The sequence below is a fragment of the Stigmatopora argus genome, chromosome 12 (genome assembly GCF_051989625.1).
Source record: "Stigmatopora argus isolate UIUO_Sarg chromosome 12, RoL_Sarg_1.0, whole genome shotgun sequence".
NCBI lineage: Eukaryota > Metazoa > Chordata > Actinopteri > Syngnathiformes > Syngnathidae > Stigmatopora > Stigmatopora argus.
Window position 1 is genome coordinate 13720680 of NC_135398.1, and position 26234 is coordinate 13746913.

Consider the following 26234-nt stretch of genomic DNA (forward strand, 5'->3'; position numbering starts at 1 on the left):
TTTGATTTTCAAGTACTTTATTTTGGTGCATGTGTCAAAAATCATTGAGGTACAGAATTGAGGCACCAGTGGCAAGGAGGGCGACAACAGTCGCCATGGCAACACCTAAACACAAAAAGGAGAATCAGAGCAGTGCGACTAACGCAATTGCGATGCACAATGTGTGTCAAAATGAAGCAGAACATGTTTTGGAATGACTTTCTTAACTGATAATGTGATTTTTTTAAAAATAAATAAATCTATCTCAGATCGTAAATACTGTAATAGTTAAAAAAACATGCAAGAAGATGTAGCTGGTGTCTTTACCAATGTAGTTGTTCTTCCTGGGCTCTTGCACTTCAACATTTTCTGCAGTGCATTCTGGAAACACGACACAACCTTTTAAACTAATAAGGTACTGAATTATGATGTACTAACTTACTTTAAAGAGGCCCTTTCAGAATTTTGCAAACTAATAATCACATTCATGAAGCATTGTGCAACTGAAAAACAGGAATGTTCGAATTTGATTCCCTAAGGGCAAAACTTTTTGCTTCAAAACTCAGAAAAAATATTCGTAGGTCAAAGAAATCGTCATCTGGCATATTTCGCAATACTTTGGTTCAGTGAGAATGAAGTAACCGCACAAGTATGTTTTGCTTTTTACTTTTTGTGTGTGTTTATTTGCAATGCCCTTTTCAAAAGCTATCCATGACGACAAAGAGGAAACTGGATCTTTTTTCAGTGCAGGAAAGTGCTATATTATTGGGGAAGAGACAAGTTGACATCTATAAACATAAAATAAATATGGAATGTACAAGGCAAAGTTAGCTGAGTTTAGGTTAAATGTAAAGTGACTCACATTCAACGACTATGGATAATTTATTCTGACACTAAATCTAAGCAAAGAATATTTTATATTAAGGATGTCACGATTGCATAATTTTGCCTGCAAGTTACCGTATTTATTCGAGTATAACGGGCAAAATTTTGTACCAAGAAACTGAAGCACAGTTCAGCTGGGCGTTATACACGAATGTCTTCGCTTTTATGACCAAATCCCGGTGAAAAATTGCCCTCCGCCGTTGAAAAAGTCCCTTCCGCAGCCGTTATAATAGGAGACGTAAAACCTGTCTTTGTCGGCCAGATGGCGATAATCTACCTTCTTTTTAAAAAAAACAGCCCTCTCCAAATAGCCTTTGGCAAGTTTATAGGGTAAAAATAAAAAGGGTAAAAATAAAAAGGGTAAAAATAAGAAAAAAAAGTTGCTCCAGGGAAATGTTAGCGGGGCACCTGCTCACACGAGTCCACCCAGGGAACACTATCCTCGCTCGAGAAGAATGAAATCAACTGTTTGCTAAATCTGATGATGATGAATCAGACTTTGAACATATTTAAATATTGTGATGATGAATTAGACTTTAAGGATTTAAAATTGTAAATTGCATTTGAGAATTGTGTTCATACTGGTAGTAGTTTGTTTTACCAGGTTTCCGTACCATATTGTGAATAAATGATTTGTCATGGCAACATATGTTCAGCATTTGCCAGTTACCAGTACCGGCGCAATCGTTGGTGTGAGCTGAGAAAAACTCACGGACGACCAATTTTAGTCATCAATTATGGGTGCGCGTTATACACGGTCCAAGTCACCTGATTTTGTGGCTCTCCAGATACCATACCATATAGTATGTACAGTCAGTTCAATAAGTATTTGAACACTGCTATTTTACAAGTTCTCCATTTTAGAAATTATGGAGACGTCTGTAATTTTCATCCTAGGTCCGTGTCTACTGTAAGAGAGATAATTTAAAAAGAAAAATCAAGAAAACACTGATTTTTTTTTGTAAACAATTCATTTGTGTGATACAGCTTCAAAGAAGCATTTAAACACATGATAAAACTAATGTTAATATCTGATAGAGAAGCCTTTGTTTGCAATTATACAGAGGTTACATGTTTCCAGTAGTTTTTCACCAGATTAACACACACTAAAGGAGGGATTTTGCCCCACTGCTCCACGGAGATCTTCTCTAGATCAGTCAGGTTTCTGGGCTTTGGCGATTTGAGATTGGCCTTCATGTTTAGCTTCTTTCATTTAATGATGCTAATGAGTGCTGTAACAGTCGATCTTTTTCGCCAAGCTGCTTGGCAATTTCTCCGTAGCTCTTGCCAGCCTTGTGGAGGTGTATAATTTTTTCTCTAGTGGTGTCTATGGACAGCTCTTTGGTATCGGCCATGTTACAGGTTTGAGTCTTACTGATTGTATGATTATGTACAGGTGTCTTTAAGCAGCTAACGATCCCAAATAGGTACATCTGATTGAGTTTTATACATAGAGTGGGTGTGGACTTTTAAAGATAGACTAACAGGTCTTTCTGGGTCAGAATCATAGCTGATAAAAGGATGGTAAAATAGTTATTTGCAGCTGTATCACATAAATAAATTGTTACAAAATAATCTATTGTAATTCCTGTTTTTTTTTTCTTTCTTTCTAGATTCTATCTCTCACAGTGGACATGCACCTACGATGAAAATTTCAGACCCCTCCATGATTTCTAAGTGGGAGAATTTGCAATATAGCAGGCTGTTCAAATACTTACTGAGCTGACTGTATCTTTGTGGGATATAACGAAAACAGTGATATGATCCTTTAAAAAATATTTTTAAAATTAATATGCTAGAACCCTTTAAGTATAGGTATTTATGTCATTTAAAGCTTATACTCTCTGAAACAGAACAATAAAAATTGTGTTAAATCCTAAGCAGTATTCAACAAACTACAAAGCAACCCTGATCGTGCTTTTTATTTTTTATTTTTAGTACATTTCCATTACTGATCACCAAAGAGTTGTATATATCTCATTTAATAAATTTATTAAATTATTTAGCCTTTTTAAACCTATCTTATAAAAAGCACCGACAACAGTAAAAAAATACTGTTAGATTCCTTGACAATTTTGGTTTGACAGGCCTAGCTATAGGCATCTCCAACACCCAGGAGTATTTTTTTTTTACATTCTTCTTCCTAATACCACATCTCCATGATCATTATAAAATAGTTCGTTACCTGCTGGTTCTCCACTTTCTATGATTTCAGCAACAACTTCCTGCTTGGTATCCAAGTCTTGATGAGTTGAATCGAAGTCCAACATTTCTTTTAGTCTGTCAATGACTTCAGTTGGGTCCTCGTCATTGAACTGGTAGTCACAAACACACAAAGTCCCACTCAATTTTGCAGGACAAAAGACACGTTGAGGGAAGCGGAATTGTTCTGGAAGACATGATCAATTGGAGTACATGAAGACCTGGACTGGTTCATGAGAATTTTACTACGTGGTATAAGCAGGTCCGGTTTTTGCTATGGGCAATGTGGGCCACCCCCCGGGGAGCAATCTAGGTAGGGGCGCATAAGAGCCCTCCAAATTTTTTTGGGGCAAATCTATTACGGCGGCCCGGTGAAGCGAGTGGTTAGCGCGTCGACATAACAGCTCTGGGGTCCTGGGTTCAAATCCAGGTCATGTCTACATGTGTGGAGTTTGCATGTTCTCCCAGGGCCTGCGTGGGTTTCCTCCAGGTACTCCGGATTCCCCCCACATTCCAAAAAACATGCATGGTAGGCTGATTGGACACTCTAAATTGCCCCTAGGTATGGGTGAGTGTGCATGGTTGTCCATTTCCTTGTGCCCTGCAATCGGCTGGCCACCGATTCAGAGTGTCCCCCCCTCAGAGTGATAAAGCGGTTCAGATAATGAGATAATGAGATGAGAATATGTTACCACTTGTCTAGACTATCATCATGGCGGAGATCAGCGGTCGCCAACCTTTTTCTCACCACGGACCGGTAAAGCTCATTCTATTTTCTTGCGGACCAGCTAATGGGGAGGGCGACAACTTAAAACAAAATTGTGTGGGGGTGGGGTCGGTGCACGAACGACACCCATGACGGCAAAAAAAGACAAGTCCCAAGCATAATAGCAATTATTTATTATTATTATAACAACTTTTCTCATTTCCAGTAAAAGGGCGAGATTGAAAACGTTAATATTTTTTACTCTTATGGACCGGCACTAGGTAGCTCGTGGACCAGTGGTTGGAGACTACTGGTTGAGATCATCTGCTCTGCGGCGTAGTTTGCACAGGGGCCATTGCCTCTCCGGTAGTGCACATGACGCCACTTTGAACACTGGCGCTAGTTCAAAAGCATAATATACCATATATACCAGCTTGCAACCATTCTAAAATTGTCTTTCACCTTAATGTCAGCTGTCAAACAATGTGTTGTTGCTGTCATAACTTCAGGAGTTGGTTAAACATAATGTTAAACTGTAACGTAATGTGAATTGTCCCTAGCAGACGGAGGTCAAAGTCAGTGAATTGACTATGGGTAGTTTGTATATACGGCAATATTTAACCACTGTGCTGCTCTTAGACGATGAACTCTGCTCTTTGGGTAGAACATGTATTTTCTATGAGGCAATATTATAAAATAATGTATATTGTAAATTGAATGTATTCTCATCTCATTTTCTGACTGCTTTATCGGCATGAGGGTCGCGGGGGGTGCCGAAGCCTATCCCAGCTGACTCCGGGCCAGAGGCGGGGGATATGGTGGCCAGCCGATCGCAGGGCACAAGGAGACAGACAACCATACACACTAGCGCAATTTAGAGTGTCCAATCAGCCTACCATGCATGTTTTTTTGAATGTGGGAGGAAACCCACAAAGGCCCGGGGAGAACATGCAAACTCCACACAGGTGGACGTGACCTGGATTTGAACCCAGGAACACCGAGCTGTGAGGCCAACGCGCTAACCATTCGTTCCACTGGGCCGCCTTGAATATATTTTAAACCGAAATATTTCGGAAATATTTTTTATCTTTAGATAAGAAACAATTATTATTCAGATTAAAAATATATTATTTACATTTTTGCATAAATAAACACAATTTAGACACTAATGATTCAGACACATTTTCTTATGTTTAGTTTTTAAAATCATTTTTTGTAAATATTCATTTTTAATGGACTTATAATTACAATAAATATTTGATCATATTTAGTACTGACATTTAAACAATGGATAATATAAAAAATTAAAAGAAAAAATACATTTTTATCTTGACCCACTATACATTAAATATGACAATGATGTCTGTTCCTCTGCTCATTGAGAACATTGACTATTTTCCACTGGTAAGGGTGCTTCTTCATTCTTACATCCAAAGATTTCTCTTTATAATGAGGGTCAAGTAATGTGGCTACGAAATAAACAGGCTCCAAATGGTGAAATGCGCACTCCAATAGTGGTCACTCAACTTTTTTGCTTAGAGCATGACAAGTGATTGTCCTATTTAGAGATGTGCCTTGGTTGCATATCTCTTTGGTTAGCTGCTCAAGGTGCAAGAACAGTAAATCTACTGGCGGGAAGTGATTGCCACGTATTCTCTTGTGAGAGCAAGTAACACCACTGCAAGTGCCAATAGTTTCACTGACCCAACACACCTCATTCACCTGAAATATTGCCTTTGGTAGCAGGAGAAATGCATACTACCTAGCATTGTTTGAACCAAAGCAGCTCCAGGTATCGGTAGTGGTATTTCAGTGAAAAAGTCTATCGGACTGAAGCCACATTTTTAGTCAGTTTGGTTGAAAAATTTCGGCCACCAAATTTTCAGTGAATCTCTCGGTGTAATCATTTAAAAATAGTAATTGTTCTATAAAGAAACCAACTAAAAAAATGAAAATGGTTTAGATAAGTAGCCACGGTCATTACGATACTCAAAACAGTTCTCGTTGATGGACAATGTTAATTATGCTTTTGGGGTGGGGTACCTGTTCCATGCTTTTCTCTGCTGACCGCCTCACTCTCATTTTCTGTAGCTAGAAGGTCATCAAGCAGCATCTGAACTCTTGTCACCATGGTTGAGACAATATCCCTCTTTAGGAACTGTAAAAAATATTTTTTTTCATGACAAAATAAACACATTTACCTGTCAATAAGCAATTACTGTGAAAAGGCTACCTTCTCAGCCAATGTGGCCTTTGGTTTGTTGTTGTGTATGTATGCTCGGCCATGGATGGATCCTTTGACTGACAAGCTCCCTCCACATTTCTCTACCACATCTGTAATGCTTTGCTGTTGATCCTGCAGAAAGATACAAAAAAAATTATGCCTTGATTTTTTATGAAGCAAACTGTGAAAGAGCAACTGTTAAAGCTGAGCTATGCATATCATATGTTTATCAATACTAAGTGGGGACCAACAAAACTTCATTATTGTCATAGTCATTGCATTGTGTTGCACAAAACAAAAGTGCGTGCGTATCTTACCGGTGTGAGTAGCAGTTGAACAGTAAGGTTCTGTCTTACATTCCTCTTCTGAAAAATGTTTATCAAACAGAAGATTTTAGAATACAACTTTGGACAACACCCCTATTCTTGTACAGTTTGCGTTTATTTTGATTGAGAGGTAAAAACTGTTGCATACAGCACTCAAAACCCCAAAACCTGAATTTGAAAAATCTTTCAAATTAAAGTATACTTAATGTTAATAGAGTGTGTCTGGTCAGAAGAGAATAATTTGAAAACCTGAGATAAACTACTCACGTCTCTTCACCCAACCAGTTCCATTTACCGTATTTTCTCGCATATAAGCCGTATTTGTAACCCCAAAAAAAGATGACTGAATCAAGGGTACGGCTTATAAGACTTACAGCGTTGCTATACTCTTTTTAACCAGTAGATGTCAGCAAATTAACATTTGATATTTGTTGGTTATTTCCTGTTTTGCAGTAAGAAAACAACCATTACTAGATGAATTACTATAAAACTGTTTTTTTCTGTATGTATCCATATTTGTTTTTTGTGCCTTTATTATTTGTCTGAAAATCCACATGTGAATATATACATTGCTTTTCCATGTCGCCTGATGACTTCCTTTTTGAATTCGTCCACGTGCAGGCAACACCCTTTCGGAATGTGCAATCCAGAAGACGATCCTTTGGATTCATACAGTATCTAAAAATACTACGTGCAAGGATTTTTCTTAAGATTTTCCCTTCAAAGTAACACATTTGTACTCCCTATTAAAACCCTGAATATGAAATTGTGAATCAGGGGGCGGTTAATACGAGGGAAATTGTAAACTTCAATCATTTTAAGGCAATTTAAGGGTGCGGCTTATACACGGAGACTGCTTATATGCGAGAAAATATGGTATGTTGTTTTCAATGTTTAAATGTGATATGTAGCTACGGTACATGACATAGTTTAAATACTGATATTAAAAGTTTAAAACTTTCTTTTTATTTTCATACAACCTGTCCTGCTGTGAGTTCTGCATCATCAGGCAGCTTCATGCCATCAATCAAACAGACCGCATTCTCTATCTGGTTTGTCCATTCTTTTAGTCCCCCCTAAAACACAGAGTACTCTGAGAATATATTTAGATAAAATAAGAAGTCTGATTTAGTGTCAGCACACATACCTTGAGACATTTATCCATGCTCTTTGAACAGGCTCTGTTTTCCGGTAGAGGAACAAATAAATCGACGTTTACACAACAACTCATCATGGACCAGGAGGAACACACATTTGACTGATACTTCCAGTCAGCAGGCTTGGCCAAACACTGGAGGAAGGTTAAAAAAACTTCAAGTGCCAGTACATTCTGTACATTTAAGATACAATTTTTACTGAGGTATTCCCCTTATTTGTTATACAGTATGCCCTGCGATTGGCTGGCCACCAATTCAGGGCTGGTGCCTATACAGTGGTACCTCGTGATACAACATGCTCGTCATACAACATGCAAGTGTTACGACGAAAATTTCGATCGAATAATTCGCTCGCGATACAATTAAATTTTTGAGATGCGACGAAGCCAGGTGGCCATGACATGAGAGGCTGTTTATCATTGTAGCGCACTGTCTTTTTTGCCGCATCTCTTTCGTGTATAACTACTATATCTCAGTGGCGGGCCATCAAGGCCTTCTCTGCTGGCTTAAGAAATATCTGAATCATATATTATATTTTGTCCATCAATACTTCTGAAATAATTCCAAATTGTCTGTTAGCTTCCTTTCATTGTTTTTCCCCCTGGTTGCACAGCCTCCAGATGTGTGTTTTCATATTGAAGCATTTAACCAATCACATTTCAGCCATTATTTGTTGCCAGGGTCAGAAATCTGCCTCAAGGCCTTCACAATCAGTTCTGCAGGCTCTGCTGCATTAAACAAGTGTCGATAAGACTGTTGCTTTAACCAATCAGATTTCGAGTTGGCAACACCACAATGCCTTCTTGCAGGCGTAGGGATAGGTCACCGCTTTCACCAACTATGATTGGCTAGTGATTAGCCAGAGCTACCAAACTGTATTTGGAGCGAGCTGCACAAGCAAATATATTGTTGTGTTGATTTAAAGCCATTTTCAAACGGACTATGCCAGAAATACGACAGGACAGGCTCGACTTTCACCATTAGCTTCGATGGCGATATAAAAGAAGGAAGAAAGAAAGAAGGATGGATATTGTGTACAGTTAAAAAATATTTTTGGTGAGTAAAATATGGCTATATTCCTAAATAATATTTCAATTGTGGGCCCGGTTGTAATGCTGCTAGGAAGTGGATTTTACCCGTTGAAGGCGCTACGAGAAAATGCACGGACCGCCACTGCTATATCTACAAGGACTGAACGATTTATTCAGACTAGTTTCGACCAGGAAACGCATAACGCGCATGCGCGGGCAAAAAGAGGGCTTTCTGGGTAATGAAGTATACTCGTGCACACAACACCAATAGCCAATGGCACCCTTTCTCAGAATAAAACTTCATTACCCACAATCAATACGTGGGAAGCTCAGCTATTGCATTTCCTGTTATTCTTTCTAAGGAAAGGAGCTCCGCGATCGCTCATTTAAGCCTATTTCTCGTTGGCAAGTGGTCGTGCGTTATCCTATTTTGAGGACATTTGTGTGCATCATTTTCGGAATATTTTGAAGGAAATACAACAACAAACAGTCCATCGATAGCGAACGTGAGGGTGGAGGCGTGGCAAACCGCTAACCCGGAAAACGAAGGTAACAAAAGATTAAGACAGAACTAGAATTCTGTTTTGTGTAAAGTTTCATAAAACGTATGTTTGAGTGTCTGTATATATTTATCCAAGTTAATTTAAATTTGTTTGTTCGTTTACGAGTGCCATGGATAAAGTGCCCCCGAACAGCCCCCCCCCTCCGTGTATGTCGTTGTCTCTCCCCTCCGCGAAATGCGTCTAATTTTACATCTATTAAACACATTTTATTACTATTAAACCACTCGTTATTTATTCCTTTGTCAATATATGGCGAATTAGAAGAAATAAAACATTTTTTTCCAATCCAATATCCTGTTTTTGGTGTTTTTTCAGAGGGTTGGAACGGACTAATTTGTTTTCAATTCATTTCAATGGGAAACGTTCGCTCGAGTTACGAAAAACTCTACATACGATCTCAGTCTCGGAACGGATTACGATCGTATGTCGAGGTACCACTGTAGTTGGCTGGGATTGGGTCCAGCAACCCCTTGCTATCCTCGTGAGGATAAGAGGACTGGGAAATGAATAAATTAATGTTATACAGTATAACATACAGTGGTACCTCGTCATACGACCGCTCGTCATACAATATTCTCGTCTTACGACGGAAATTTCGATCGAATAATTCGCCCGTCATGCGATCAAAATTTCGTGATGCGGCCAAGCCAGGTGGCCATGGCACTGTCTTTTTTGCATTTCTTTCGTGTATAACAATATCTACGAGCACCGAATGAGTTATTCAGACCAGGAAACGCAATACGCGCATGCGCGGGAAAAAGAGGGCTTTCTGGGTAATGAAGTATACTCGTGCACACAACGCCGACAGGCAATGGCACTCTTTCTCAGAATAAAACTTTACCTACAATCAATACGTGGGTAAGCTCAGCTGCTGCATTTCCTGTTATTATTATCTAATACGAGGAGTATTATATTACTTCTCGTTCACTGCTCATAAGAACATCAAGGGCACTGGCTCGCAACTCCTCGCAATAGCATCCCCGGTAGCAACTCTATCATAGGCGCCGTTCAAAGCGGTTGCGACCACAGATGCTACAAGCTAAAAGGGAGCCGCGAGCCAGCGCCCTCGATGCTCCCATGAGCAGCGGAGCGATCGCTGATAAAAGACTACTTCTCGTTGGCAAATGGTCGTGCGTTATCCGATTGTGAGGACATTTGTGTGCATCATTTTCGGAATATTTTGAAGGGAATAGTACAACAGCAAATAGCCCATCGATAGCGAACGTGAGGGTGGAGTGTTTGTTCCGTTTACGAGTGCGTGTTGTGGAAAAAAAAACGACGCCCCCTGCCCCTTTTGTGCGTCTCTCCCCTCGGCGAAATCCGCCCAATTTTAGTTAGATTAAACACATTTTATTACTATTAAACCACTAGTTATGTGTTACTTTGTTAATAGATGGGGAATTAGAAGAAAAAAAACATTTTTTTCCAATCCAATATCCTGTTTTTGGTGTTTTTTCAGAGGGTTGGAACGAATTAATTTGTTTTTGTTTTCCATTCATTTCAATGGGAAACTTCTGCTCGAGTTACGAGAACCTCGTCATACGATCTCAGTCTCGGAACGGATTACGATCGTATGTCGAGGTACCACTGAATAGCATAATTGAAATAAATGTTGTAACATGAGATTGAGGACTCACCTTGGGATCTTTTGTATCAAATGTTCGGCAGCTAATTCTGGTACAATGGATTAAAGATTTACAACAAATAACTCAGCTCTGTCTAGAAAGGAAGCAGTGTCAAAGGATACTTTCGGGATTTTGGGTTGATATGCAGTGTCAGGCAGTCTCTGACTTCATCGTTGTCGTCAGAGTTCCAAAGATCTTCAGAGGATATCAGCGATTGCACTGCAAACACCAACTTCACACAAGCAGACATGTCCCTAAATTAAAAATTAGGTAATCAAGTTTGAAGGTGAGTTTGTATGAATTAGAAAAGGACAGTGAGGAATGTGAGGGGGCTTTAGGATATTTAATTTCTTCTACTAATTGAGTCCTACAAAAAAGAATATATATTAATCCATCTCCGTTGTCTTAATGTTTTTCGTCATCAAATGCAAGGATTACCAAATCACCATTTGTGGTACTCTGGATTGACGTATGAGTAAACGAAATACTGAAGCACAAACTCTTGGTCTATACATTGTAGAAAGACTGGTTCACTCAAATGATTTTTTCCAACTATAATTCCATATATAATCTGAGAAAGTTCAGAGTACCAGTGTGATTTTTATGCAAGGATGAGTTCACTCAAATTACTGGGAATTCAAAAGTTAAAATGGCAACGGTTCATTTAGTTCATAATCGTGACATTCTAGCATGGGTTCTGATTAAACAGTTAATATATGGACATACATGTTTTGATATTGAGACTGTTTGTTGCAAAATCTAGTCTGAGATGTATAAATGCAACTCACCTGACGAAGTGAGGCTAATGTTTCCTTGGCATCTACATCAGTGATGACAAACACTCCTAACACGGATAAGCCTCCAGGCAACATTCTGGAAACCTGGAAAAAAATGTAAATAAGTTTGAAATATCGGTATTTGTTTCTTTGCATTGAGTAGAGTATTGTTCTTTTATATTTCCAACCTGTCTAGCATGCTCACTGATCCATTCCTTGTCCAGGGACTTTCCTACATCAACAAGGGGCTCTTCTCTCGAGGGTGTTCGACACGCCATCACTACAAAATCCCTTTGAGGCGAGTTCTGGAAGTCGGAGTAATTAAGGACATTTTTAATTTCACAATGATGTATAGTTATTAACACAAGTACATGTACACGTGTCCCTTCTTATTATGTTATAGATCTATTGTTGGTTTTATATTGGTGTTCACATAGTCCTCGTTTTATAACTTGACATTCATTATTTATAACTTTAACTTTTATTTATTTCCAGTTTTGATGCACATAAACAACTTGACTGGCTCCATAACAGATGTTAACTTACCTGTCCAATGACCAGGCCTGTGACATTATCCGATTGTTGTTCACATTGTTTGGACAGATACACCTCCACACTATCGTCTACTATGTAAACACGGCCCATGATGCCTGCTTAAAAATAGGAAATTAAATATCTCTTAATGTTCATTAATCGAGAGCCTGCTGAATGGCGCGACAAACGGAGACGTGGCAAAATAGAAAACAAACTACAAAACATCAGGCACGTTGAATTTTACAACACGTAGAAGCACAATTGCATGTTAAAATAGCTTTATGACAAATATAAGCCTAAATACAACATCTTACTTTAGCTAGCAGACTTCTGACAAGTAATTTAGCTAACGATAAGTCGGCTAAAATTAACCATTAACGAAATGACGTGGAGGCTAAACGGGAAGAAATAATAAAAAATATAAAATATACCTCCAGACTCGAGAAACCCGCAAAAATAGCAATTCAAATGCAAGAATTTGTACCAATTATTCTAACACGCCGAGACAGAACACCAGAGAAACAAAAACTAAAAGTACCACAATGCTTTGCGCACAGACTTCCGTCGCATACATCTGTCGCCAAATTTTAGCATGGGGAAAGCTATTTTTTTGCAATTGTTAAAATCCGTTTGGAATTTCCAAAATAAAAATAGCTGTAACTAGTTTTGGAATAATTTTGCCCGTATTTTATTGAAAATAGTAAGTATCCATTTTTATTCATAATTTGTATATTTCTATGAACAATTAAGGTAAATACAAAAACAATAGACCCCGTTAAATCAATTCCTAGGGATGATTTTTACATTTAGTTTGAAGAGCAAAGTTAACTTTCTGCTGTTGTATGTTAGAAAATTTAAGGCTTCATTGATACGCGTAACCATACGTTACTGAATGTCTACGCAGCACGTTATTTTATAAGGACTGGATTTAAAATATTCTTTAATTATTTTAGAAGGGGTAATTGGAGATGGCGGCCGTACTGCTGCAGGTTCTGGAGCGGACGGAGTTGAACAAGCTTCCTAAAGGTGTCCAAAATAAGATGGAGAGGTTTGTATCAGAACTACAGAGTGCTAATGAGGTGCTCCGGACCCAACAGGAGCGATTCAAAGCGGACAGCGGTGCGTGGGTACATTTAGTTTATTTCAATTGATCATCCCTGGTAGAAAAACTTAATAAGTTAATATTTATAGCGTATTTTATTTAATTATGGTTGGATCTAATATGTGGGACCATCATTGGCTAACAATAGCTTCATTGCTAACTTGGAGGGAAGTCTGCTCCAAAAACTTTATTTTCCAGACATACATTTGTTTACGGTGTGTATATGACTACATAGCGTATACTTAAAGATTGCTTCAGACACTAATTATATATAAAAATGTATTGCTAAGAAATCTATACATGACTTGAAGTTGTCAGTTAATTTAGCTAAGCAGGTTATATGAGATTCTACCACTGACTACGGTTTTTGGTTTCCAATATGTTTTTTTTGTGTTAATTCGGCTCAACAGAACAACAGTACTTTGACATCGATAAGAAACTTGGTGAGACTCAAGAACAGATATTGTGTGCCACCCGAGACCTGCAGTCTATCAAGGAAGAAAATAAAAAGCTTAGTAAGTTTTCACTCAAACTAAAATATACTTCGGATCGATACTTGTTTCAAGTCAACTGCTATAACTTTGATTTTAATTTGGACTCTTATAAACTTGAGTTCCAAGTCATAACCTCTGAAAAATGATAATTGCTCCTTCACTGTACAGATGAGGAGTTGAATGCTCTGAAGGGAATCGAAGGAGACACTCCTGAGGAGAAAACCCAGCAGCAGGTATGTGTTAATAACATTTAAGTTCTATAAAATGCAGATTTGTTAAAAATTAGTCTGTGTTTTTTTTTTAACACAGCAGTCCAAATCAAAGTATGAGCTTGAGGTGGAAAAACGAGAACTGGCACGAATGCTGGAGAAGAAAAATCAAGAGGTTGAAAACCTTTCTGGTATGATTGCAAACCACACAAGCATAGTTGCACAGCATGAAGGACTATTGTCATTGTTAGGTTAACCAATAGGCATTCCCAAATGCACGCACAAATAAAGAGACAAGACAATCTTCTGGGTTTTCTTGCTAGAGAGAATCGAACCTTTCAGGTCTCTGCCCAGGTTTGTTCTGGCGTCTCACGTATCGTTTCCTTGTTTATTAACTTCAAGGACCCTAGTTACAATGGACGTCTCAGCTCTCAAGGGAGGGGTGGGAAACAGGAGTGAGACGTCAAATAGTCAAGGACCCTAGTTTCAATAGACGTCTTAGCTCTCAAAACAAATGAAGGTCATGTAGAGCCGAAGGTTCTTCTCCACATTCCAGCAGTCCAAGAGGATTCGACCTTCCTGTTGTCTGGTCTAATTAAGGAGCAAAGCATTTACTTTGTTGCAAGCAGATGTACTATAATGACTTTTCTAATATTAATAAGCTAAGTAAAGCAAAGCGTTCTTCATTGCGAGCAAATATATAATAATGTAAGACTAATAACCCTAACAGTCATACATGTGAGTAATTGAATGATTAATCCCTAATTTTCATTTTTATGACCTGTGCATTTTAGAAACTTTAAAGAGCCTGAATGAGAAACTGTTGGAGACCAGCAAAGTCAAGGTGGAGCTGCAGTTAAAACTAGATGAGCTACAGTCCTCACAGGCCTCTGTGCAGGTATACTATGAAAAAAATATATTTCTCAATCTGGAAACCAATGTTAAACTGTTTGAAGATACTGATCTTAGTGCCATCATTTGAGTTGTCTACAAAAGCTCGCTTCAACATTTGACAGTGAAACGTAGGGATAAGATAAGAAACAAATGATCACAGACTGCTTGTTTCATTCAACACATCATTTAAACACTATTGACACACATGATTAAAATATGTACTGCATTTGTCTGTTCCTGTAGCACCGGGAGAAGCGTATGGAGCAGGAAAAGGAGCTGATGGATAAAAAAATGGAATGGTTATCTGCAGAACTGAAGACCAAAACTGAGGAACTACTGAGCTCTAATAGAGAAAGTGGCAAAGAGATATTGGAGCTCCAGGCTAGTGTGAAAAACAAGACTGAGCAGGTAACAATGAAACAATCAATAGTTTTCCGTTCCACTTATCTTCACAAGGATTGTTGAAGGTGGTGCAGTCTAACCCAGCCAACTGTGGGCACCAGGCGGGGTACACCCTGAATTGGTTGACAGCCAATCGCAGGGTACAATGAGACAAACAACCATTCACACTTAAACCCATATGTAGGGTTAATTTAGAGTGTTCAACCAGCCTACTATCCATGGTTTCTGGGATGTCGGAGGAAACCCGGGAATTAAAACTCTCAATCTCTCAACTGTGAGGCAGATTTCTTATCCACTCTTTCACCATGCCACAACAGTGAAACAATGTCGTTAAATTAAGAAATTGTAATGAAAATATGGTGTGATACCCAGACCATATGACTAAATGAGTAGAAAATTAATGAAGATGGAAAAAACACTATTTTTTCCCACCAATAAAAAGAAAAATAGCCTTAAGTAGTATGACGAACATGATGCTAGAGGCAGACCACTTACGGCGTTGGACAGGTCGACCTGTTATGAATTTTACTGGTTAACAAATGTTCCTATTACTGTTCAATTGTAAATGAGGTTTCAATCACAGTAGAATTTTTGACACAAAGAACTCAAAGCGCACTAAAATGCTTCAATTCAGCATCATGAGCAATGTTCCCACCAATTTCGTTACTCGCAGCTGTGTATGATGACAATAAAGGCTTTTGATTTGATTTTGATAAGCTGCGTGCGTGCGTAATTGCGCACCACTCTCGTGTTCTCCGTGCACATCAAACATGGAGCGTACAAAATAAAATCATACCTGAATTGTAAAAAAAAAATTGCATTTTGCAACGCAACTCAGAGAGTTGCATCCTGTCACTCATAAACGACAACAAATGGCCAATTACGGATAAAACTATGACTAACACTGTGTCCAGCCAATTATATGATGCGGTTCACGTCATGCGAGTTTACTTCTGCGGCATGAGTAAATGTTAACGACATTGATTGGCTGCATTAGTTATGCGCTATGCGTAGGTGTCTGTGTTTTACAGGTTAGCATATAGCTAACTGTTCATTGGAGCTGCTGCCAACCCTTTATCATGGCGAAACCACCCGGCTGTGGCAGAGCCACTCAACAAGCTAAAGTAAAATATAAAATGTGGTTCTTTTAAGATGGAATGGCTGTTGGAGTATGTGCAAATAGAAGAAAAATGCTGTGAAATTGGGTGAGTGGTCTCTGCAAAACATGCAGCGAAGCTCAAGTTGTAAGCAAGTTTTCCGATGAAAAAATATTGCATATAAATGTAAGCTTGACCATCTCAAGTGACACATTCAGCAGAAGTCATTTGAATCAGAAAGACAGACGTGAAAAATAAGGTAAAAGTTAAGTCAGATTTGTGCATATTCTAGTGACATTTATTAATATGTTTTATTCATAGATATTACTCCTTAAATTGTATTATGACCAGATCGTTTGTGTAGCAGACATGCACCTGCTTATGGCAGGTGTGATACTAGTGTGTGCCCATCGCAAGCATTTATGATGTTGCTCACACTGGTCCTCATTGTGCTCAGGGAGGTTGTCTGTATGCCCAGACATGAAAAATTAGAGGGAACATTGATCATGAGATGATGAATTAAAAAAAAAGTAATGATTTCGGCCTTTATTTTAGCAATGTGGCAATATTTGAGTTGCCCGCCGTCAACTTTGCACTGTAAAATGTTAAGAACAGCTGCTTTGCATGGTGCTATTGATTTATTTATTTATTTTCATTTTTTTCTCAATAGATGACCAGATTGGAAAATCAACTCAGTTCACTGAATCAATCCTCTGAAAACCAGAATAAACGAGCTGAAGACTTGAACAAAAAACTGAGACAGGTAGACTAAAAACTCAGTATTTGGTTTTGGTCTTGAAATCTTTGGACATTTTTTTTATTTAGTTCATTTATAATTTGATAGTAAAAGAATACAATATTGGAATATGACTATCAAAGAAACGTGGGAAAAGTAAAGCAAATTTGATATTCTCCACATTCTCTGAATGAACATTAGCATGTATGCCTGAACTCGCAAGTGGGACCTATTTTTACAATTCTGTTTCACACTATAGGCTAAGGATGAACTAAGTTCCATGGAGGAAAAATACCGGAATGAGCTCAATGCTCATGTCAAGTTGTCTTCTCTTTACAAGGTGACAAAAAATGTTACATTTTATTTTGGCAATATTTGTCAGATTCTGCATGGTTGGACTCATTAGTTATGTGGGTAAGATAGTCTCTATCCCAGCTAACCCTCAACTGGGATACAATTAATCACATGGCACCTACTGCGGATGGGTAGATTAGGCATTGAGAAGCGTAATGCCACATTGACAAATTGTACTTGCACAGTATCTGTAATATTTCACTACATTTTTTGATAGAGACACTTGCTGGGTCTTAATATCATTGGAAGCAACCTTTTTGAAGCTTCAAACTGACTAATTCAGTGGTCTCCGATATTATTTATATCACCTGAGGGGCTCAACGCATTAATTAATACACCCAGCTGTAGAACATAATGTATCCAAAAACGCCTCTTAATGCTTGCTAGTACATCGTAATGTGGAAGGTAACGTGCAGAATGAGGCCACATATTGAGGAATATAAATTTCATTGTTCATAAGAAAAAGTATGTTTCTCATTTCATTTTCTCATCAATTTGAAGGGAGTAGCAGCAGATATGGAAACTAAGAATCAAGAACTGATCAGAGCAGTGGAAGAACTTGGAAAATTGGTTAAAAACACTGCAGAAGGTTTGAGTCCATCCCATTATTGTCACCCTTATTGTTTTTCGAGTTTGATGTCCTTTTTTATTAATAGACTGTCATCATCTGGTCACTTAGGGTTCAGTGTTAACAGTATGGCAAAAAAATAAATCAAGATTTAAAAAAAAAAAAAATCACAATCTCAATTATTTATCATGATTTTTCTTTTTACATTGTTTCCAAACCATTGCCGCAAGATATCTGCCAAGAAGTTATAATATTATAAAAATAAAGGTAATATTCCGAGAGAAAACTCGTAATATTACAAGAATTAAGTCGTACGTAGTAATATTACAAGATCAAAATTGTAATTTATAAGAGAAAAATTGTAATATTATAAAATGCAGCATATTTTCACGTTACATAAACTGGAATTTGTTTTGTTTCACAAGCTTCAACTTTTTGCAATGCAAGATGTGTGTCAACACAACTTCTTTTGGTATCATATTAGGTGATTGAAGTAATATTGAGAGAAAAAGGTTGTAAAAATTCAGTATTAAAATCATTGCATTACTTATTTTTTTCACGTGAAGCGGAAGATGTTTTTTAAGACCATCTTGTAAACAGCATTTCTTAAAGGTGCTCACTTTTATACTAAAAATATTAATTATCATTTACTGGTTTTTGCATCTGCACCCTTTTTACTGGATGAAAAATTCTGCCATCAGATCAGTATGGGCAAACCATATCTTGAAAAAAAAAATCTGATCAGAAGTAAAAGATTTAACATCGGTTCTTGGTTTCTGAAAAAGTGCCCCCAAAAATGCAACCTATACTCCTCTGCAATGGAGCCCCTTCCAACACCCCCCCCACCATATTTTTCCCCCTTTTATTGTGCATTCTTTAGCAAGTGTGACTTATAGTCCAAAAATATGGTATATTGCCTCACCTTTAATATTGAAAACAATATTACAACTATCTTCTTTTTTTCTCATATCTGTGCACTTGTAGCTAACAAAATTCTGGAAAAGACGGTGTCTGATGCAGAGGAGCAAAAGACCCATTTAGAGGCAGAGCTTCACGAGAAGATCAGGAAAATGGAGAAGGAGCTGGAGAACACTTCATTGAAAGCCTCTGTCAAATATTGCTGTAAATATAGAGAAATATTTTATTTTACTCATTGTTCTTCCTCTAGTTTCTTTCCACGGCACAAAAACTTGAACATTAGATTGCTTCATAACTCGACCTTATCTGAAGTGAATGTTAGTGGCAATTGTTGGTTCTCTCTGACTGTCCTCTGAGATTTACTCATGACCATATTAGATTGCACTTCACTTCTCACCCAATTTCATATATATTTTTCATTTTATTCAAACCTTATACAGTAGGGCTGAACGATATTGGAAAGAAGTGACATTGCGATTTTGTTTAGTGTTTGCGATATTAAATATGGAAGTTTTTTTCAACAGATGACGTGAATTGCTCTTTTTGGGAAGACTGGTGGGCTTAGCATGACAAGTTGGGAGGGTAGCAGCTGAGACTGCTCCCGTCCCACCTCCATCAAAGAGTGCTGAATTGGAGTGTCAAAAATCAATGTATCACTTAATGAGCAGCTGTCACTGCTTGTTTATGTCAGGCAAGGCAGCCGTAACAAGCAAAGAGCTTGATATGCTCATTTAAAGAGCCACATATGTCTTGAGAACAATGACTTCTAATAATATCGCACGTCCTGCGATCTAAGTATTGTACATGCGCACATTGTGATGTCTCAGTACAAACGAGACATCTTTCAGGTTTATTTTACAGAATTGTGCAAAGTTTATCACTAAATGCTTAAACATAGTTTTCTTTTTTTTCCCGCTTTGTGAATTCCTCACTTTTTTTTTATTCCCTTAATTTGTCCCAAGATAAATCAATTTAAGGAATTTTGTAGCAAAATTGATATGCAACCTGCCAATATTAAGCATTGTTATAAAAATTGTTTTCGTTCAGGTGCTCCTTCACTGACTGAGGAGGAGCTTGAGTCAATGTGTCCTTCTGCTGCTGCCATTGCTGCTATTGTCAAGCCTGGAATGAAGTTTTTTGATGTAAGTTGAACAAGTTGATGTAAGTTGAACAAGCCAACCTGTGCTAACTAACCATCTACAACTCAATACAGGAAAATAGATTGTATATACATTATGGAACTCAAAATATGATAATTCCTTCCAACTATAAATGTATTGTATTATGACATTTTTCCTGGTAATGTTTGTTGTGACATCATAGCATTATGCAAGTAATTGTTTCCTGTAGACCAGGCAGGGGTGTTCAAATTATTCCACATTTCCATGGATTACACTTTTAAGACATTGGTGAAAATATTTCCTCTTCATTGGTTGAATTGGAATAAAAACCTGCACCCTCTCTGGCCCACGTGGACCGGTTTGGACATCCATGCTGTCGACAGTATAACCTCAAGATAATCAAGTTCCTGGCAGGGTTTTTCTTTTGAGTGCACCCTTCAGTGATCCTCAATCCATTTCATTCATTCATTCATTCATTTTCTGAACTGCTTTGTCCTCATTATGGTCGTGGGTGGTGCTGGAGCCTATCCTAGCTCACTCCGGGCCAGAGGCGGGGGACACCCTGAATCAGTGGCCAGCCGATCGCAGGGCACACACAAGGAGACAGACAATCATGCACACTCACACCCATACCTAGGGGCAATTTAGAGCGCCCAATCAGCATACAATTAATGTTTTGGGGATGTGGGGGAAAACCTGGAGTACCCGGGGGAAACCCATGTAGGCCCGGGGAGAACATGAAAACTCCACACTGGTTGACCAACCTGCATTTGAACCCAGGACCCCAGAGCTGGGAGGCCGACCCGCTAACCATTCATCCGCCAGGCCGCCGACTCAATCCATATTTCTGTTTATTAAGAATGTGTGTTTGACCTTATTTATCACAGTCCTAATTGTTATTCAAACTGCTGCATCTCTGTGAGCAATACTGTAGTTTTTCTTCATCACTGTGAAATAACTAAGGTTGTCAAAAGTATTTAAGTATTTATACTCATGTTGTATCCGCATACATTATTTGATTGCTAAAGTATTGATACCTAATATAACGGGAACTGTTGTTATTTCTATTCAGATAACATTTGCGTGTTACACAGTATTACCCTTACATAGTTTTCTAATTGGTTCTATTTGTTTTGTTCATTTATTTGTCTGTTTTTGCACTGAATATCGAGTTGAAAATTTAACTATTCCGACAATATTAGAAGTAATCATATTCCTACGACTGATTTCCTCCTTTTTTTCTTTTTATCAGCTGTATAATGCCTATTCCGAGTGCCAGACTCAGCTGCAACTAGAGAAGCAGGAGACCAGAAGGGTGAGCAAAGTGTTGGATGAGGTGGTCCAGGAGGTGGAATGCAAAGCTCCTGTCCTAAGACGTCAGAGGGAAGAGTATGAAACCATGCAAAGTTCAATGGCCTCCCTGTGGAATAAACTGGAACAGGCTCGAACGGTCTGAGACATTTTGAAAGCGTCCATTTGGAAAAAAAAATATATATATATATTTATATATACATATAATGTGTGTGTCATTATTAGGAGATTTACAGTTTGCAGAAAGAGAAAGATGAGGCCAAACAACAATGTGAAAACTTGGAGAAGGCCAAGCTGAGGACAGAAAGACTGTTGGATGATACATCTACACAAGTATGCTGCATTTAGCGACATACAGTATTCCAATGCAACGATTCTCTCAAATTATTTGTTTGTATACTGATGTATATTTCTCACTATGTAATAATTTTTCATTCATATTAGGTTTGTACACTGCTGGTTGAGCTTGAGGAAGCCAGAGGTAATCCCGTGACTAAGGATGAAGAAAGCCCCACCAATATTTCAGAGGCTGGTGCCAGGCCGTGTCAGGTTTCTTTCCGCAGTGTTGAGGAGCTTCAGATGCAAAACAGAAGCCTGATGGAAAGACTAAGAAAGCTTGAGGAAGAGAATACAAGGCAGCAAACCCAAGCAACATCAACACGGTAACAGTGGTATTACTACTATAAATTCTCATTATTATTATTTGTACTTTTAATCTAACACTTATAACGTCGTTACTAATTGTAATAGCAACACTTCAAATATAATTATAATTTGAGAAATACAACTTAAACCCCTTATTTATTATTATTATATATTATTTTTATTATTATTATTGTTATTATTATTATATCATTAATAATATTATTATTATCATTATTATTATTAAACTTAACCTCAAAGACCTTGTGTCCACACAAGTGGACATCACATTTTTTTTTGCATTATTGATCACATTATTACCATTTTGTATACAGGTGTGACCTAAATGACCCAAAATGTTATTTTGGCATAGGTGTGTTCATTCCTGAAAAGGCTAAATAAATCTCATTCATACGAACAATCGCATGTGAGTCGTGTTATTGTATAAAGAAAATTTGTTCTATGGATAGACACTCTCCTCCTCAAATTTTAGTTACTATGTATTTAAATCATCATCATCACCTTCAGTTTTTTCAAAAGCTTCCCCTTTAATGCCATATGTTCATTTTTAGTATGTGAATAAAATTCTGAATTAATGGTACCATCACTGCGTACATACTGAATCATAATGGTACTTTAAATGTTAAATCAAATAATGAGTTAATCTTATGCTCCTCTGTTATTTTCCAGTGTGTTGGAGTTGGAGACGAGTGTGGATAAACTTCAGAAAGAGTTGGAGCAGTTAAGAGAGCAGAGCAACCAGCAGAAACAACTTGCTGACTCCAATGCTAGACAGAGAGACATGTTCAAAGCCCTTCTCTCACATAGTACTGGCTTCAACATTCCTACTCAAGGTGGCATCTAGAATAACATCAGATTATTTTATAATCGTTCAAATAATATTTTTTATGCCTTTCATTACACACGCCGTGAGATGAGAATATGTTGAGAAAAAAAGAAATCCACACATTGAAAAATTCAATGTATCAGCAACAAAATGCGCCAAACACTCAGATTTTATGTTATATAAGTGAACACTTATATGCCAGGTAGTTATTTCATTAAAAAATAAAATGTTCAAACACTTACTTAAAAAACTCCCCCCACCATTTATGATTTCTGGCAATCAAGCGCAACTACAAAGAAATAACTTCTTGTTTATTTTTTAACATTTTTCTTTTACTGCAGATATTTTCTACTCTCCACCCGCTCAGTCATCAAGCCCAGTAACTCGATCAACACCTCCAAGAGTTGCTGTTGAGTCTGCACAAACTGCTCAGGCTAAAGCTGCATTAAAACAGGTTAAAAGTCTTAAATAGTATGATAAGATTTATTACCGATAAATTCACACGGTCTCTGCTCCCACAGCTAAGTGATGCCTTCACTTTGTATAAGAAAGAAAAGGCAGAGAACGACAGAATGTTTAATGACTCTAATGACAGACTAGAGAGGCAGTTGACAGAAGTTCGCTCAAGTAATACCAAATTGACTTCTCAACTGGAGTTCAGCAACAAGAGGTGAGCAAAATCACTGTCATGATTAGTGTAATTCAGTCGATTACGGTACAGTGCTTCATTAAAGACAATCTTGTTTTGGCAATGCCTTCAATAATTGCTTTTATTTCATGACAGGTATGAAATGCTCCAGGAGACCGTAACAGCATTTCGTAGAGAGACATCAGCTCTCCAGAACAGAAACCAAAAAATTGCTGCAACGGTCCAACGACTTGAACTCATTGTCTATACCATGTCCCATGACCTGCGGCAAGCTAATGAAAAGCTGGCACTAGAAGAGGTGAGGAACATCAATCTTGACCTAGCATATATTGTAGGCCTGAAACATAACAAAAATCTAATACAGTTGGACCCCCGGGTTACGGTGTCCCCATCTTACGTTTCTTTCTCGATACAGAGTGAAAGTTTTTCGTCACCTTTTTATGGCATTTCCCCCACTTTATGGTAGCAACAAGAATTTCTCTCGTGTGGCCAAAAAGTTAGGAAATTCAAATATGGCAGTCGGTGTGTGTCATGGCGTCGCTAAGTTGCTCGTTTGCTATTAGTTGGTGTCGCAATGTCACTAAGATGCTAATCCGCTATTTGTCGGGGTCACTAGGATGCTGGTCTGCTATTAGTCGGCGTCACAACGTCATTAAGATGCTGGTCTGCATCACTAAAATTGCCGAAGATTGGCCACAATCTCTCCCCCAATGCCCGAGAGAGATGCTGCCTCTCTCACTCTTTGTTTATCACTCGCTCAGTTCAGAGTCTCGCATGCTTAATTCAAAATTTAATTCTATACCTATAACAATAATTTCTATTGCCCACCATACGTCAATGTCGCATTACAATTACAACTCCGTAATGGATTAATGTCCTAACTTGGCGATCCACTTACTGGGAAACTATAGGAGTAGAAAACTTCAGGGATGTCAACCCCTATGGGTTTATGCCAAATTTTGTTTTATAAGATCCTCTTTCATTCAACAAAATACATGTGCTGAAATAAAATCCACCTCAATGTGCATAGTTTGTTTGTTCACCTGAACTGTTATTGCATGTATAATCTCCATAGGTGCGTGTTGAGAACTTAACTAAAGAGAGAGACATGCTAAAACAAGCAGAGAGTCGACTCGATCGAGAGAAAGAGGCCATGCTAGCAGAGCAACGCAACCAAAACCTTCTACTCACCAATCTCAAGACCATTCAGGTAATATCTCTTTGCTGAATGCAAATATTCAGAGAGACAAATCAGCTCTGTTGGTCGTTTGGGAACAGTTCACTACCGTGTGTCCCTCTGTCTCATTTAAACTACAGTGGTACCTCGTCACACGACCGCTCTTAATACAATATTCTCGTCTTACGACGGAAATTTCGATCGAATAATTCGCCCGTCATGCGATCAAAATTTCGTGATGCGACCAAGCCAGGTGGCCATGGCACTGTCTTTTTTGCATATCTTTCGTGTATAACAATACTACGAGCACCGAATGAGTTCTTTAGACGAGTTGCGACCAGGAAACGCACAACGCGCATGTGCGGGAAAAAGAGGGCTTCCTGGGTAATGAAGTATACTCGTGCACACAACGCCGATAGGCAATGGCACTCTTTCTCAGAATGAAACTTCATTACCCACAATCAATACGTGGGTAAGCTGAGCTGTTGCATTTCCTGTTATTTTTATTATCTAATACGAGGAGTATTATATTACTTCTCGTTCGCTGCTCCTAAGAACATCAGCGGCACTGGCTCGCAATTCCCTCTTTGTAATATTTCTGGTCGCAACTCTCTCTCATAGGCGCCGTTCAAAGCGGTTGCAACCAGAGCCATTTCAACGAGGGAGTTGCGAGCCGGTCTTTATGAGCAGCGGAGCGATCGCTAAAATGTACTACAAGACTATTTCTCGTTGGCAAGTGGTCGTGGGTTATCCTATTGTGAGGACATTTGTGTGACTCATTTTCGGAATATTTTGAAGGGAATACGTAGTACAACAGCAAACAGCCCATCGATAGCGAAAGTGAGGGTGGAGGCGTGGCAAACCGCCAACCCGGAAAACGAAGGTAACAAAAGATTACAACAAAATTAAAATTCAGTTTTGTGTAAAGTTACATTAAACGTATGTTTGAGTGTCTGTATATATTAATCCAAGTTAATTTAAATTTGTTTGTTCCGTTTACGAGTGCGTTGTCGTGGGGAAAAAAAACGAACCCCACGCCCCCAAACGTCTCTGTCTCCCGTCGGCGAAATCTGCCCAATTTTAGTTAGATTAAACACATTTTATTACTATTAAACCACTAGTTATGTGTTACTTTGTTAATAGATGGCGAATTAGAAGAAATAAAACATTTTTTCCAATCCAATATCCTGTTTTTTGGTGTTTTTTCAGAGAGTTGGAATGAATTAATTTGTTTTACATTCATTTCAATGGTAAACGTCCGCTCGAGTTACGAGAATCTCGTCATACGATATCAGTCTCGGAACGGATTACGATCGTATGTCGAGGTACCACTGTATATCCCTTGTTGTATCACAATGAAAATTCAACTCAGATTTCACAATTCAGATTAGAATTCTCATAAACTTTCTGAAATTCATAACCTTTACTTGGTTGTGACTGGGCAAGCACATCACAATGTTAACTAATTTTATATAAGTAATTAAAAAGTAAATTTTGCATTTATGCCTACTTTTATTTTGACCATTTCTTTTTCTTTCCTATAATTGCCCAGTTAACAATGGAACGTACAGACGCAGACATTTGTCAACGACTGAATAGTAAGATTGCAAATCTGGAAACAGAACTGGCCTCAATGAAGACTCGACTAGAGCAGGAAGTAGCCCAGAGACATGCGCTTGGACGCAACATGGATGTATGTAACCTT

The 26234-nt window shown here is 38.2% G+C and overlaps 2 protein-coding genes across 5 annotated transcripts in view; one reads left to right on the plus strand and one right to left on the minus strand.

Annotated features, from left to right (window-relative positions):
* odr4 (odr-4 GPCR localization factor homolog) lies at positions 1–12572 on the minus strand. 3 transcript variants are annotated; one of them, XM_077614967.1, is made up of 14 exons: positions 12440–12572; positions 12021–12124; positions 11663–11779; positions 11487–11579; positions 10821–10930; positions 10711–10747; positions 7470–7613; positions 7303–7398; positions 6314–6361; positions 6006–6128; positions 5816–5930; positions 3050–3253; positions 307–360; positions 1–105 (listed from the first exon to the last, which is right to left on the minus strand). In XM_077614967.1, the coding sequence occupies exons 2-14, from the start codon at positions 12117–12119 to the stop codon at positions 35–37; spliced, it is 1311 nt and encodes a 436-aa protein (XP_077471093.1). In that variant the 5' UTR covers positions 12120–12124; positions 12440–12572; the 3' UTR covers positions 1–34. The 3 variants fall into 3 exon arrangements, with proteins under 3 accessions (XP_077471093.1, XP_077471092.1, XP_077471094.1); XM_077614966.1 differs by having other exon boundaries at positions 12021–12127; positions 12440–12564; XM_077614968.1 differs by lacking the exons at positions 1–105; positions 307–360 and having other exon boundaries at positions 3050–3179; positions 12021–12127; positions 12440–12564.
* Position 12573: 1 nt separating this feature from the next.
* Positions 12574–26234, plus strand: part of LOC144085569 (nucleoprotein TPR-like) — a 33212-nt gene continuing 19551 nt past the window's right edge. The window contains exons 1-21 of one of the 2 annotated variants that reach the window (XM_077614965.1): positions 12574–12708; positions 12962–13127; positions 13521–13625; positions 13773–13837; positions 13914–14004; positions 14608–14711; positions 14951–15115; positions 16877–16969; positions 17202–17282; positions 17798–17885; positions 18849–18986; positions 19830–19924; positions 21156–21353; positions 21440–21547; positions 21659–21876; positions 22547–22710; positions 23045–23157; positions 23225–23373; positions 23488–23650; positions 24428–24562; positions 26082–26222. In XM_077614965.1, coding sequence (XP_077471091.1) covers positions 12977–13127; positions 13521–13625; positions 13773–13837; positions 13914–14004; positions 14608–14711; positions 14951–15115; positions 16877–16969; positions 17202–17282; positions 17798–17885; positions 18849–18986; positions 19830–19924; positions 21156–21353; positions 21440–21547; positions 21659–21876; positions 22547–22710; positions 23045–23157; positions 23225–23373; positions 23488–23650; positions 24428–24562; positions 26082–26222 — 2565 coding nt within the window. In that variant the 5' untranslated portion in view covers positions 12574–12708; positions 12962–12976. Of the gene's footprint in view, positions 12709–12874; positions 13128–13520; positions 13626–13772; positions 13838–13913; positions 14005–14607; positions 14712–14950; positions 15116–16876; positions 16970–17201; positions 17283–17797; positions 17886–18848; positions 18987–19829; positions 19925–21155; positions 21354–21439; positions 21548–21658; positions 21877–22546; positions 22711–23044; positions 23158–23224; positions 23374–23487; positions 23651–24427; positions 24563–26081; positions 26223–26234 lie in introns of those variants that run through there. The other variant, XM_077614964.1, reaches the window with a different exon arrangement.